We start from the raw sequence: 15957 nt of genomic DNA, 5'->3' as shown, positions 1-15957 counted from the left end.
TACAGGCCGGTATTAAATTCCTGGAAACATTTGGGCCTTTATTCAGTTTAAAGTTACATGTTAATACCTTTTTATAGGTGTATTGTTAAATTTTCTCTCTTTTCAAGCGGTTTGCTATTACTGGTGAATGATTCTTTGGGAGAATTTGTAGCTACACACATATGATTAAGAAAACCAAAAATTCAAAGCTTTGAACTTTTGGGCAAATGACACGGTTTATAGAATGACTATGCATACAGGTTAAGCCTTTAAAAAGATAATTACCTTCATCTTTTAGTCTCCACTTTTGCAACTCTCCTTATTATTCCTAATTTCGCATTTGATTGTCAGCAATTCTAGCCACCGAGCTGATGAGTTAAATTTCTTCCACTCTTCTCTTCTCCCCCTTCTGGAATACTGATGTATTTATAACAGGCTGTAAGGTATTTCACTAGAGGGAGCACAGTTAAAGAGGGGCCTTGCCTGCCATACCCCTTATGCAGAAGAGAGCCCTGGCTCTGTCTCCAGAAGAAAGAAGGAAAGAGATAGGTGTGGTCAGAGGAGGGAGAGAGGATATGAACAAAGGCACAGCCAATTTTAGGAGGAGATAATGCAACCCAAGGCAACACATTCCTAATTTAGTGGTTCCAAGTTTCTTTTTACTCAAATGACTGCAATCCTTTGGGGTTGATAATGGAGAATCTCTGTTATCAGCCCTGTAATTTGCACCCATAAATATACTGTAGTTGCTGGTTTTCAAGTTTATTAAAATGTTGTATTGGGACTGGTGGTTCTTTCCAAATAAAAAGGCTGGTTGTGTGGTGTCTTGCATCTTAGGCAAGTTTTGGACAGTTTCAGCCATTTTACATTAAACCGAATTTAAAGATTTTGTTATTGTTGTTGCTGTTGTTTTGTTTTGTATTTAGTGATGCCTTTGGCCTTTGAACAAAGCATTTTACAAGTGAATCTGCTGTGCAAAGAATCCTTTTTGTAAAGAGAGACCTTGTTACCCTGGCACCTACTGGGAACATCCCTAAATTTGGATGGTGAAGTAAGGCCACCTTTTAAATACATCCCTGGAAGGGATGAAATACTCAGAACTTGGCAGCATTTCACTTCTGACGGCCTAGTTCTTAAGCCACATACAGTCTAATTGGTGGTGACAGCTTTTTCCATAAGAGCATTTTGATTAAAATTAAATTAAAAAATTTCCCCTACTTCTCATTCTTCTCACATCCTCAGTGAAATTACGATGTTGTGTTTACTCTGGTGCCTAGCAGAGTGCCTGGTATGTGGTAGGCGAGCAGGAACGGTTTGATAAATTGAATCCTCATTACTCAAACCTTACAAAACATATCATTTATCTGTACAGACAAATGCTGAAGATCTTCAGAACTATAGGACATCATCAGAAGTACGCCGGTAGGAGAACTGATTGATAGCATACAAGGAACGCTATTACATGAAAATAATTATAGTAAATGAATGTAAATTGTATTGTTCATGTTTTAAAATATTTTTTGGGTGCAGAGGAGGGGGTTTAGGTTAAGAAGTCATCAGGTTCTTTATTATAAAACCAAGTGTTTGAGTTTCTGTCGTACTCTTGTTTATAGAGAGTGCCCTTTGTATAAGAACACTTTTTAAATGTTGCCCAGATTTGAGTATCAGACAACTGTACTTTCTCAGCTAGCAGTTTTGGCTTTTGTTGGTGACTCATTCAAACAGTTGAGAAACCCAAACCAACTATGGATATCAGAAACTGCACGTTCTGGAAGGGGTTAGGACTTTCTCATGGGTGAAGAGAATGTAGTAAAATGCATTGGCTGCAGTAGAAGAGAATTGGTAGGGAGATGGCCAGGAATTGCCTGTCATTCTCTTGGTGCTCGCATCTTCTTCAACTTGGTGACACATTTCTTAGATGAGAATAGATCTGAATTGCTCTGTGTGATATAAGATACTTGTTTATAGTGTTCGTTTTGTGTTATTTTGTACTTTCCATGGATCTTTTTATGCAATCCTCAGAAACCTGGCTTTATCTCTGTTTTACAGATTAGCAAACTGAGATCCAAGTAAATTAGGTAACTTGCTTACGTTACACAGTTTGTAAGTGAAAGACCCAGTATATGAACCCAGAAAAAATTCACAGGGACTGGCTCCAGAGCCCTCCCTCATTTTCCTTATCTGTAAATAGTAATACAACTCCTACCCTACACAACTGAGAATATTAATAGAGATAATCCAAAAAGGTACCTACAGCAATGCTTGGCACCTAGTAGGTGCCCAATAATTGATAGCTGCTATTAGTAACAATTTCTCTTAATAACTATCATAATACTAAGAGGATGTTTAGTATTTTTTATTCTAAGCCCTGTCGTGTTTTCTTTATTAAACCAATCAAAAAATGGGGGGGGGGAGTATGAAACAAGAATAATGACAGAAGTTGAAGTATTATAAATTGCCATATTGACCCCCATTAGCTTGAAGTCATATTAGTGAATCTCGAAGTATTTTCACATGTAAAAAGGGGGAAATCAAGCAGTGTCTTGAGGAAGTAGGACTGTACTTCATGTTTGCCATTCTTCCCCTTATTTTCATTCTCACCCTCTACTCTCAGGGACCAGAGAAGGGCTGTACTCAATAGGCAAGCTGTCTTTTTTACCTATATAGCTGGGTGGCCCTAAGCTTTTCTTTTTAATGGCAGCTCCAAATGCCATAAAATTCAAATTTTTGTTTCCCTTAAATGTAGAATTAGAAAATTCAAAACAATTCATAAATTGTGCACTTTAATCTCGGAAAACTAAAAAGTTAGGTGTTTTTATGTATTTCTGTAATTCTACAGATTTTTCAGTGATCTGGATGAAAAATTGAAGGTCTGCATTGGTGACATCCAAGATTGAGGGCCTTGGTTAAGAGTTAGGAACCTTATTACTAAGGGAATTATGTTTTACCTATGCATTTTTTTTTGTCATTGATGCTCTTATATAGGAAGTTAAAGCTTTAGAAATATGGTTTTTAATCCTACCAATCATTTCTACCATTTTTGTTTATTCTGTTTTTTCTGCTTCTTAGATAAGGACAGGAAGCATCCATAGTTTTGGGGAACTTTTGTTTGCATGCAATCCAGGAAAAAACTACGCACTTATTTCTAAACATTTAAAAAATAAATTAATATATATGTGTGTATATATATTTTATTTTTTTTTCACTAAAGCCTTTAAATTTTGAACCCAAAACAAGCACTTTCTACAGGAGCCCTGCATTGAGTTTAGGTTGCAATAACATTTCCTTATTTTTACTCTTTTTAAACATTTTTATGTTTCTGAGAGTTGGACTTTGTATCTTTAGTAGAGAAGTTGGCCACCTCTATGACGCCAGATGTTCTAGATAAAAAACCTGAATAAGCCCGCTTTTTCCCCACCTAAAGAAAGCACCTCTAGGCAAGCAGCTATGACACACGTGCCTCAGGAGTGCTGATATTACTGCTATGTGAAACATGATTAAAATCATTGTTTCATGTCTCAGGCTGCAGATTTTCACATCAGTCTGAAGGAAGAGTAATGATAAGAACACTTAATCGAAAGTGCTTGATGTGGTCTGCTACAGTTTCAAATATTTCAGGTGCTTTAGTTCATTAAGTATCCCTTTATTTTATCATCTTTACCCATCACTTGAGCAAAAGCTTTGCGCGCAGTCTGTGTATTGGGGAGGGGTGCTAAGTTGTGTGGGCCAATGCTTAATTTAGTGAACAATATCTAACAGAAAACAGTATTTTCTAGGAATGCTGTACCTACACCTAAACCTTAGGTTCCCTCGCTGCCCAGGCAAAGACAATCATAAAGAGGGAGACCAACGGCTTGAATTAAAACTAAACTAGATTTGGGGGGGGGGTGCGGGGCGAATGAATCACTTCTAGGAGCATTGTAAAGAGAAATAAAGAAATTTGGGGTAGTGTCTCCAAAACAGGTAAATGGATTCGCCTCGGTCTCTTTCTCCTCCACTCCATTTTACACTGATTTCATGGTCTCCTCTTTGCTGGACGAGCTCAAATACCCCGGGAGCACGCTGTGACCTCCCGTGGTGGGCTTAGGGCCGACACCTGGGACTGCACCTGGGCCGCATTTCCTCGCCTGCCAGTGGTTTCCTCCACGCCAGGCTTCCGCTCGGCGGCGGTTTCCCATTCATGCTTTTGACAGCCGTGCGGCCGCCCGCGAGCGGAGATCCAACTGCTCCCTGAACCGGCCCCTGCGCCCCAGGTGGGACCCCGGGCGGGAAGGCCCTACGGCGACGCCGCCCGCTGGTGCTCCGGGGCCAGCCGGCCGGCTTCTCCATAGGTGGCTGCGTTTCCGACTTCGCCCTGGCTCCACTCCGGGGGCTTGACGCGCAAACTTCGCCGGAGCGAGCTGAGAGGGTGGGACCGGCGAGGGGGAGGAGGCGGCGGGAGGCGCCTCCGCTTAAGGGAGCCGGCCGGGCGCCGCCGCTCGGACGGACGCGCGGACGGAAGGGAGGAGCGGGGCCGCCGGGCCCGGCCCGGGGATGCAAGCGGCCTCAGGGTGGGCAGCCCGAGGGCCGGGGGTGCATCTTGGGCCTCCCCGCCGCGGCGGAGCGCGGGGCTGGGGCGGAGGCAGCTCGGGTCGCCGGCCTCCGCGCCGGCTCTCCGCGGCGGAGGCAGGCTGGGGATCCTGCGCCGCGGTGGCGGGTTGCCGGCGCTTGTCCCCTCCCCCGAGGGGCGCCGGAGTCGAAAGCGAAAGCGAGCCCGCGCAGCGGACTTTGCGCCCGGGGCGGGGGGTGGCCCGGGAGGAGACGAGCTGGGGGGCTGGGCGGCTGGGGGCGCTGTCAGCGCGCCCCACCCGGCCCGCGGGCCGCGCACGCCGCCGGAACTCCCCGGCGCCTCCTTAAAAGCGGCCCCCGCGCGACTCTTTCCCCCCTTTTTTTTGTTACATTGTAGGAGCGGAAAGAATGTCGGAGCGGGCCGCAGATGACGTCAGGGGGGAGCCGCGCCGAGCGGCGGCGGCGGCGGCGGGCGGAGCAGCGGCCGCGGCTGCCCGGCAGCAGCAGCAGCAGCAGCAGCAACAGCAGACTCCGCAGCCCCAGCGGCAGCCGCCGCCGCCGCCGCGGCGCCTACGGCCGGAGGACGGCGGCCCCGGGGCCGCCTCCACCTCGGCCGCCACCGCAATGGCGACCGTCGGGGAGCGCCGGCCCCTGCCCAGTCCCGAAGCGATGCTGGGACAGTCGTGGAATCTGTGGGTCGAGGCTTCCAAACTTCCTGGGAAAGACGGTGAGTGTCCACGCCTTCCTCTTCCCCCCCGCTCCGCCCCCCCACCCCTGCTCCCCCGTCGTCTGACCCTTCTCCCCTCCCCCGTCCCGTGACCCGCCCCCCTCGGGGGTCAGAGATGCTATCGCTCGGTTGGGGAACGCGGAGGTGCTCGCACCTACTCCGTGCGTGCGTGAGCGTGCGTCACACTCCCGGCCACTGACCTGCCTCTCCCCTCCTCCTGTGTGTGTGTATCTCCTAGGGACGGAATTGGACGAAAGTTTCAAGGAGTTTGGGAAAAACCGCGAAGTCATGGGGCTCTGTCGCGAAGGTGAGTCCAGCCCCCTGAAGGAGTTTGTGCAAGGCTAGGGGAAGTACCCCGGCCGGCTAACCAGGGCGGGAGCTCGAGCCCACCTGACCCGCTCCGCCCCCGCACGCGAGGATGCTGTCTGAGGAAGAAGGGGGAGGACTGCGCGTTTGGAAAATCCCGTTTCCGGGGGCTTCCTGTAACGGGGAGCGTCAGGAACCCTTCAGTGGAGGCCTGGCTGGGTGCAGTTTGAGCGGCGCTCCGTGATGAGCGCTGGGGAGCAGCAGTGATTTTAACCCAGATCCCTTCGGGTCTGACCCCCTTATGGAGAAACAAGAGGAGTGGAGGAATTGTCAGCTTCCGAAAGCTTTTCCACGAATGTTTTAGGGGGCTCTGAAAAGGAAACCTTGCCACCTGAAATTTATTGCCGGCAATCAAAATGAATTTTGAACTTTAAAAAAGGTGACACTTTACCTGTGCAGCCTATTTCTGTGGGATTTAAGTTAGAGTTTTATCAAAAGGATCATCACAACTGAGGAGCTCTTGGTCGGATTTTTTTTTTCTTTTACTTTTTTTTTTTTTTTTGAGCTGCCAAAATCAGCGAGGCGGTGGGGGTGAAGAATTTTATATGGTGAAACAAGCCTTTAGTGCTCTTAGCTAGTGAAACCAGAGTCTAGTTATTGGTCAGTTTTTAATAAAACTGGTAGAGGGGTACTCTAGGGAAATAACTGTAGTTAAAAGTGTGCCTCCAAATGAAAGGTCAGGTATCTAGGAACTGTCAGACCTTTACTTCAGATTTTCTTTTTCTGTGAATAGTCGCCTTTGCTGGCTAATGCCTCTGCTAGGCCTTGGCACACTGTGGTCAGAAAGGACTTCTGAAGCCCAGTCAATTTTAGGTTCAGTTCAAGCGATTCCTTCAGTAGCAGTACGGACAAGGACTTGAGTGAGTTTTTGGTATCCAAAATACTGAGTTTATATTCCCAGTGCAATTTTAATTCTCAGCGTGATCATGTATTTTGGTATAGTTATTGTCAGGGGCCCAAGAATAGGTACAACTTTGGCAAGTGGAATATTTTAAGGTCCAGAGTTGGCCCATTGTTATTCTGTCTCCGCAGTTACTTCTTGTTTTTAGTGCCTGTGTTGCTTCCACGTTCACTGTTTTGGTTTCTTTGAACTGGCCATTTGTTGGCCTCTTGGCACTAGGAGGAAGAGTAATACCAGTGGCAGCTCTCTGAGAGCTTCCAACTGGAACAGATTAGAGAGCAAAGTAGTAGATTTCTGAGAATGAGAATTGCTGTTTGAGACCAAAGGAAAGAGAGGGAAAGCACAGGACTTGCTGGCAATGTTGCAATAGGAAAAATCAGTTGTTAGTCCGGTTTTAGTGTTGAATTGGCAGCCCGCCTGGGCTTAAAAAAATCAAAATCACTAGGTGGTAACTCATAGGAAGCAGTTGGAGTAGAGCTGTAGAGGACCTGACCTGCTCCTGTTCTTAGTTTCTTTCTCTGGGTGTGGATGCATTTCCCATAAAGGGTTTCTAAATCTGTGTGAATACAGGGTGCTAATTATTGGTAATTCCCCTATAGAGGATGAGTAAGTGTATTAGCGTTTCACTGGGCAACTTGGTCTGGATTGAGACCCAACCAAATTTAGTTGCCTGGACCCACTTTTTGCTGTATTTATTATTTTCAGTTGGGACATAGTCATGAGTGGATTTTACCAAGAAGATCTAGGACCTCTTAATTACTTTATTCAGGCACAAAGGCATCATAGATTATTTGGTTGTGTGTGCTTCTGACCTATCAAATTATTTGTGACTGTTAGAGGTGCCATTTTTGTGTAGGCTGCTCTAACCATTCAGAGGATGCTGAAGCAGCCAGGATGGCTGAAACTCTGCCTGCCTGTTTTGAGTAGAGACTGAAGTTTTTAACTCAGTCAGTTCTTGATTCATTTGTGACTTTGTGGATTTTCTGGGACAGTTTAAAAATCCAAGCATAAGGATGTTCAGCACCTAACACAGTGGGCCTTTGTTTTTCTAACAAATAGTTCATGTCAGGCTGTTTAAGAAATGAAGATACATTTTTAAATTATCAAATTATTAGACAGTTATCCTTTGTCTTTGGTTGAGATTATCTACTACCAAGAAAACGTGTTTTGGAATTAAATTTATACTAATTCCTCTTGTCAACAAAGTTAAATTGGAAAGAAATATGTAGATAAATTGATAATGTGAATGAAGCACTCAGTCAGAAACTCCTCATCTTGGAGGATATTGAGGAATACTGGCCAGACGTTTCGAATTCCAGTTCACAGTTGTGCATCTGAGAGTTGGAAACCTGGGTGTAAGATTAAGTTGCTTAATATTGCATTTTACCTTTCAGAATCTAGCTTTCCCCTTTGTAAAAGGAGATGATAACACCTACTTCCCTTGGTTGTTAATAATGGTTGACATTAAATTAGATTATGGAAAATGACCTTACACATAACTAATTCCTTTCAACTCTTTTAAATGCTGGTAATCTTAGACCTGATCTCCTAATTTGGTATTTGTCAAGGTCAGAGGTTTTTAACCTGGGGCTTGAATGGGCTTCAGGGGGTCATAGTTCCCGTGAAATTGTATGCAAAATAGTATGTATGTCCACTTTCAGGGCAAGTGTTCCCAGCTTCTCTTGGATTCTCAAGGATTCTTCACATATCTCTACCCCCAAAATTCAAAACTGCTAAGCTAGGATCTCTGCCCTTTTTTGTTTTTGCTCCTGTAGCTTATTTTGGCCAGTTTCCTCATGTGAGACTGCCCAAGGGTTAATGCTGTGGGAGAGGTCGGAACTATAGATTTAGATGGAAGTGAGATTATTAGTGGTTTAGCTAATATGTCATCCCCGTTTTCCTATTAGCTCAAGTAGGTAAATGTTAAGATAAAATTTAAGCTATCTTTCAGAGGGCAGCCTATTTTTTATCTGCATCCTCACATTTTTATTACCTTGTTTTATTCTGTAATTTGTAATATTATTTGATGGCACATTTGGTTTTAGTGGAAAAAGATTGATAATACAGTTTTAACTTTTTCAAAGACTAAACTCAGAAGAAAAATACCTTTATTTAAAGGTGATTTTTGAAATTGTAGATTTAACAAAGTAATGTTTAGATGAAATTAATTGGTATGAGTAACTGACTAAGGTTTCCATATTAGTACCTGAAAATGTAGGGAGCCTTAAAAAATAAATACATTAAATGCCTTAACTTCACAGCAAGTTGAAACAAAATGTAAAGTGTTATTGTGGGAGTCAGCAGTGGAAATACGACGTTTTCTTTGGGAAGTCATTCCTAACTTCTCTTGCGCCCACTTCTTATACAACATCAACAAACCCAGTACTCTACCTTCCTCCAAACACTCTATCACTATTTGAAAGTGTGTGTTATGTGATGGCTCTTTTATTAGAGTGCAAGCTCCCAGAGGACAGGCTTCTTATTGACCAAGATATATTGAGCTCCTGCACATTGTTTGTGTTCAGTGAATATTTGCCCCCAAAATGAATGAACTGGGCTACTAGGAAGACTGAAGAGTTCAAATGACCAATTTTCCATTGTGTTGTGACTCAAAAAAAAGGTACCTGTTCTGTGGCGAGATGCACTTTCTGGCCCCAGGGGAGGCCAGGGACTGTCTTTCAGCATTTCCTGTGTCTCTGTCCTGAGTTTAGCACTCCATTTACACTTTCCAGAAAGAGTGCAGACAGGACACCACCTCTCTTATCTCTGATACTTAGGCAAGGGAGTAGGATGGCAACCTAGAGGATATCCACACTTGATGACAGTTGACCTCCCTGTCAAAATAACAGGGACATAGTTGAGCCTAGGGCAAGATGGAAGAGAGGTTGGTTGGCATCTACAGGCAGCTGGTTAAAAAAAAAAAAGACTAGGAAGATGGGTAGCCTCAGTCAACACGGACTGAGTCAACATAACAATACCACCTTTTTCTTTCCTAGGGAAAAAAAAATGTTCATAGTGAGTTAACTGAAAACAAATTAGGTATTGGTGCCAAAGACTATTAAAGTAACTACGTTATAGACATAAAACTTTCTCTCTGAAGTAAAGAGCTCTTCTGTTTTTCTCTAGGGTTTCCCTTATGTTTTTCCCCCCAACTTTTCCTTTGGACAATTTGAAATGTACAAAATTAGAGACAGGATTTTAATGAGCCTCCTTATATCTTTCCTACAGCTTAAACAGCTAATGAGTCCCTGCCCAATCTTGTTTCATCTCTGCTGAACTCCTCACATGTCCCAGACATCATTTTTCTTTTGGTTTTCTTTTTTGTGCTTGCATGGACTTAAGCTTGTCTCCTGCAAAATGGAGCCTTCCTGTACTCTGCGCCTTCTTTTGAGTCAAGCCCGGCTGCCATTTGTGATCCCCTCCATGAGTGTGTAAGGGTTCTGCAGGTGGCAGGGCATGCAGTCGGCCGACATCTCAAGTAGAGACTGAAACTAAGCCTCAGACAGGAGTCAGTGCGATCCAAGTTGACTGCATCAGAATCGCATTAGCATATATTTAAGGAGAGCATTCGGATGATTTGGTTGCAGATCACCCACACTTGACACTCCCTGGATGAGTGCTAGGGCTGCAGTAGTCAGTGTCCTTGCTGACAGTTCCTGTTTGTAACTTTCTACCTGTAAAGTCGGCGCCAACCCAGGAGTGAGAGCCCCGGTAGACCTAGAGAGACACTCCTAAGGAACGATTCTTTCCCCTGAGTGTGGCTCCTTAGCATTTTACCGCAAGCTGCACTCTAGCTGAGAATGCTTTTTACATTGTTGAATGGTTGAAATAAAAACTTTCTAAAGAAGACGATTAGTTCATGACCTGTGGGAAAATATGTAAAATTCAGCTGTCAGAGTCCATGAGTAAAGTTTCATTGGAACATAGCCACAGCCCTTCATCTACTGACTGTCTGTGGCTGCTTTCTCCATGCAGTGAACCATGGGGCTGAGTTAGGTGCGACTGAGACCATACATCCCACTAAGGCCTAAATTCACCATCTGAGTCTGCAGAAAAAGTTTGCCATCCCTGTTTTAATGGGTTTCTTGGTTAATGAAGGGCCATTCTTTCTGCAGAATGTGATTCTACTACTCGAACTTTCTGTTTTGAGGGGGAGAATCTTCAAAATAGTAAAAACCACTATTAAACCCAAAGTTAATTCAACATTGAAGAAATAATGTTGAGCTAGAAGGAGATACATGTGAGAGTATAAGGTTTTGTGTAAGAAAGTTCCTATTTTTGTCACTTTTTTCATTCCCTGCCACTTTTCTAGGACATATACCTGTTTCTGGGCAATGCAAATATAGAACATCAACAGAGCTGTTACTGTCCCAGCTTCCCAGAGCCTTTGACTGTGAGGATGGGGCTTGGCTTCTCTTAAGCTCCTGTATAGTATGTAAATCCTCAGGAGAAGGAATCTAGAACTTTCATGGGATTTTCTTCAAAAGGGTACCTGACACAGATTCTTGAGAATTTCTGCCCTTGAGTTGGATTAGAGAAGCTGAAGCCCTGTTGGAGGCCTTGGAACTTGATTTACAAGGCAGATTCTCCAGGAAACACATCTACATTTTGATTTATAAAGAGGGCATACTGAATCCTTTGATCTCTCATCTTTGATTTTGTGCTTGCTGGGAAGTGTCACACCTGGCACAGTCCATGCTGAATTCTTCAACCTACAAGGCTTCTCAGTAAAGGAAACCATGCACGTTTCCTGTAGTAGCAAGGGGCTTCCAAGCTGAATGTACTCCATTTACAGTTTTGATTGGTTCTTATGAACTCTGATCTCAGGAGGGAAGCATGGGGAATTTATGCCTCGTTATTGAGTATGACCTACATGTTATGCGGTCTGATTTTTCCTTTATAACAACATCCTGCTTCCTCCTGGCCACATCTCACGATATTCCTACATGTATGTGGACAGCTCAAGTTCAGTGAGAACTTTTACTCTGTGTCAGCATAGGTTATGTATTCTTCACAGCTGTCGTATGATCTAGGTATTAGCATTATCCCCATTTTACAGATGAGGAAACAGAGGCCCAGAGAAGTGAGATTACCTCACCAAGAACACAAAGCATGTAAGAGACCCTGGAACCCATATCTGCCTAACTCCACAGCTCACATGCTTTACCCTCTGCTGTGCTGAGCTCATTCCAGAATGTGCACCTGCTTTTCATGAGCCGGAACAGGTTGCTGTGACCTTTGTTTTCCTTCTCTTTGGCTAGAAATACTGACTTAAAAAAAAAAAAAATTTTTTTTCTTTTTTTTTTTAAGTGAAGAGATGAAGAACCCTTTCTTTGGTGTGCTTTACAGCAGTCTATATGCTGTATTTAGCAGTTCTTTCATAAAATCTCTTTTTTTCAGGAGGAGGGGAAGTATGCACAGTTTGCATTAGAAGTAATTGGCTTTTAAAAAAAAGATTTAAATGAAAGCTAAAGTTGCAGCGGATAGCAAACACAAGCATCTGGGATTTGTACCATTAAAAAAAATCCTTTAAAAAAAAGAAGTGAAATTCCACTGTTTAAATAGCATTTCAGTGCAAGATTGCTTTTAATCACATTGATATTCAAAGTTTATGGCAGTATTTTTAATAAATGTGCTCCTCTGATTATTAAAGTATTTTTTCATTGAAGTTCTAAGAAGAAAAAGAAGCCTGTTAGTAGACTTAACAGTTGGAGTTACTGTACTTTTGAGAGGAAGGCAGAAGATTACATTTATATTCATCTTGTACAGCAGGGATTATTATAAATGAGCAGAAGAAGGAGAAGAATGATTTTTGCATTTCAGGCATTTATAACATAAAACTGGATGCAGTATTCTTGTTCCTCTTTGTGATAAAGACCTTGCTAACATCAAATACTTTTTCTCTTATATGTAAGCTTCTGGCAAGGAGAAAGTAATAGTTCATTATCAATTAGACTCATAATCTTAAAAACAGAAAATATTCCCATCCCAGGTTATACAGATGTTTTCCACAATCCTGAACTCCAGTGAGGCAGTTTAAAAAAAAAACAAAAACAAAGATTGCATTTAACCAGTGGTCCCAGGCTTTTATATTTCAAACCAGAAAGTTTCTGAAATAAATTGGGGACCAAACAAAGGGTTGCTAGCGTTTTATAATGTATATAATTAGACATTATAACATATAATTCTTATCATCATAGAAGTGTGAGGGCCATTGTTTTATTTTTATTTATTTATTTATTTTTTTCATTGTTTTAGAATAAAGAACAATCCTTTAAATTTGAAGAAAGTTTAAGTTTGGGAAGGACTCATTGCATTGTCCTCATTTTTCACATTTCCTTGTGGACTTTTTGGAGCTCAGTGTGTATTTTGGTGTTTGATAATCACTGCTTTAAATCAGCTTCCCTAAGTGTCTGTCTTGTAACCCTAGTAGGTGTTATGCAGAAAACCGGGTTCCATTTTGTAAGTTTGCAAAAGATAACTTTAAATACAGGCTATACTGAGAACTCCAGTTCTGGAATTAAACAAACCTGGGTTCAGATCTCAGCTCTAGTAGGTGAGTAACTTGAGAAAGATTTACATAGCTTTGCTAAGCCTCAGTTGACTTACCTGTGCAATGGGAATCGTAGTACAGTAGTACCTCATAGTGACTGGGAGGATGAAATGGTATAATACGGTTTCAGCCTTTTGTATAATGTCTGGCAGAGCAACTGTTCAATAAACGTTACTTGCTAATTTTATTATTTTTGTCAATCATGAAAATGCGGTGACACGAGCATGCCTCTAATCAAGTGGTTTGCCAGGACTCTCGGGAGCAGCAGGAAGTGAAATGCTAGTTTTCCTTTTGCAGGCAATTTGTAGGCAGTGAGAGGACACCTCAGTGTGCTCAGGATATCAGAGCATAGCAAACGAACCCAAGCTCCCAGCTTTCACAGACTCTAGTGAAAATGAGAAGGGGGGGGGTTGACATTGCTTGTTTCCTCCTTTAGTCAGTCTCTTGACTTGCAGAGGGAAGCCTAGTGTGGGGATTGACTTTCCCCTGCTTGTACAGAGTTGCACTTGCTCCTCTCCCGGAAGCCTGTAGTTTGTGTTTCTTAGAATGTTTTACAAAGCTCTTTTTCTGGGCAAGAAAGGTAAATTGCAGCCACCAGAATAAAGTCATCCTCACTAAGTTGGGAAATGGGTCAGAAATAACTGAGGCTACTATTTTATGATTTTATGTATGTGTGGTGGTAGTCACGGGGTTTTCTGCCTGATGAGGGAATTTTAAGAATTGCCTTTCAGTTCTAGGAAATTTCCGTTTAAATTAGAAGCAGTTCTCCATTTAACTGACCTTGTTCTCTTTGGAAACTATATAGACAGATATGTTTCAATGGAAAAAAATTGTTATTGAACTTAATACATATTCATTGGAAAGATTCTGCTAATAATTTCACTAATTTTTTCCCTACTAATGGTAGTATGTAGCCATCATTCTCTGTAATCCCACTCTAGGCCAGTTTCGAGTCTTCAGTTACAGGATTTGGACTTAGGGCAATTCATACCTGATCAGGGACACCCATGTAACTACCTTGGGCACTTACTGTATACTTGCAGCCTGGTCGTTTCAGTTTCTGTCAAGGTCCAGACTCTGTCCTTCAGCAGGCCTCAGGATATTTTGTCCAGCCATGATTCCTGCCTTGAGAATCCTCTGGCTGTTTTGTTCATTTGCTTTCATCCCACAGACATTTGACAGGCACATTCTCTGTGCCTCTTGTGGGGTTAGAGTCCAAGGGTATAACTGCAAACAAGAAGGCACAGTCCTGTCTGGCAGTTGGTTAGCAAGTGTTGATGGAGTTACCCACTAAGTGCCAGGTTCTCTTGTGGGTGTTGGGATAGAGTGACACAAGTTAGAAAGAGCCCCTGCCTTTTAGTGAAGCGAGACACAATAAATACACAAACATTTTTGAAGGACATTGCGTGCTGTAAAGTCAGTAAAGTAGGCTAATGAGTTGGCGGTGGAGGAGGGGGAGTTCAAGCTAACATGATCAGGGACGGCTTATCTGAGCTTTAACATTTGAACTGAGATGGGAATGGTGAGAAGGAAGTGGCCACTGGATCATGTGGAAGAAGGCGAAAGAGGGTTCCAGGCAGAAGGAAAAAGCAAGTATGCAGCCTCTGAGGTGGGCATGGAGCAGAGTAGAGGGAGATGAGGCTAACAAAGATCAGATAACAGAGGCCAAGGTCAGGAATTTGGGTTTATCCGAAGTGTGATGAGAGCCTACTGGGGGGTAGTAGCTTCAGCAGGGAGTGGCCTGATCTCATTTGTGATGTGTAAAGACCACTGGCTGTTGGATGGTGGATGGATTGGAGAGAGGGTATAGGGACCAGTCAACTAGGTGAGAGGTGATAGTGGCTAGAGCCCGCTGATGGTGCTGGCAAGGCAGAAAGGCTGTCCTCTTAAGGATGTATTTTGGAGGTGGAGTTGTTTTTTTTTTTTATTGGAGTGTAGTTGCTTTACATTGTTGTGTCAGTTTCTGCTGTACAGTAGAGTGAATCAGCCATACGTATACATGTCCCCTGTTTTGCATTTCCTTCCTATTTAGGTCACCACAGAGCACTAAGTGAAGTTCTCTGTGCTCTACAGTAGGTTCTTATTAGTTATCTATTTTATACATAGTAGTGTATATATGTCAATCCCAGTCTCCCAATTCATCCCACCCCCCTCCCTTTTCCCCTTGGTATCCATACGTTCATTCTCTATGTCTGTGTCTCTGTTTCTGCCTTGCAAATAAGATCATCTGTACCATTTTTCTAGATTCCACACATATGCGTTAATATACGATATTTGTTTTCCTCTTTCTGACTTACTTTGCTCCATATGACAGACTCTAGGTCCATCCACCTCTTTGCAAATGACCCAGTTTCGTTCCTTTTTATGGCTAATATTATTCCATAGTATATATGTACCACATCTTCTTCATCCATTCATGTGTTGATGGAGATTTAGGTTGCTTCCATGTCTTGGCTATTGTAAATAGTGCTGCAGTGAACATTGGGGTGCATGTATTTCTTGGAATTATGGTTTTCTCTGGGTATATGCGTAGGAGTGGGATTGCTGGGTCATATGGTAGTTCTGTTTTTAGTTTTTTAAGGAACCTCCATTCTGTTCTCCATAGTGGCTGTATCAATTTACATTCCCACCAACAGTGTACGAGGGTTTCTTTTTCTCTACACCCTGGAGTTGATGATTTAGTGAAGAATTGAATGTGGATGAGGGAGAGAAGTAAGGATTGGAATCTGAGGCTTGAGCAGCTGAGTGGTACCATCTAATGAGCTGAGGAATGGTGGAAAATCAGGAGTCTCAGGGTCAGGAGCTCTGTTTTTGGCCACACTGTGTATCCTCATGCAGCAGTTGAATATAGAGCCTGGAGCTGGTGGAGCAGCCTGGGTTGGA

General features: G+C 43.1%; 1 protein-coding gene across 1 annotated transcript in view; it reads left to right on the top strand.

The window, feature by feature from the left end:
• Positions 1 to 15957, top strand: part of ATXN7 (ataxin 7) — a 126462-nt gene that overhangs the window by 34750 nt on the left and 75755 nt on the right. The window contains 2 exon segments of the mRNA XM_060161423.1: positions 4925 to 5254; positions 5493 to 5561. Coding sequence (XP_060017406.1) covers positions 4936 to 5254; positions 5493 to 5561 — 388 coding nt within the window. The 5' untranslated portion in view covers positions 4925 to 4935.

Source organism: Lagenorhynchus albirostris, chromosome 10 (genome assembly GCF_949774975.1).
Source record: "Lagenorhynchus albirostris chromosome 10, mLagAlb1.1, whole genome shotgun sequence".
Taxonomy (NCBI): domain Eukaryota; kingdom Metazoa; phylum Chordata; class Mammalia; order Artiodactyla; family Delphinidae; genus Lagenorhynchus; species Lagenorhynchus albirostris.
Note: the sequence above shows the minus strand (reverse complement) of the source record. Positions and strands in the feature narration are given on the sequence as shown.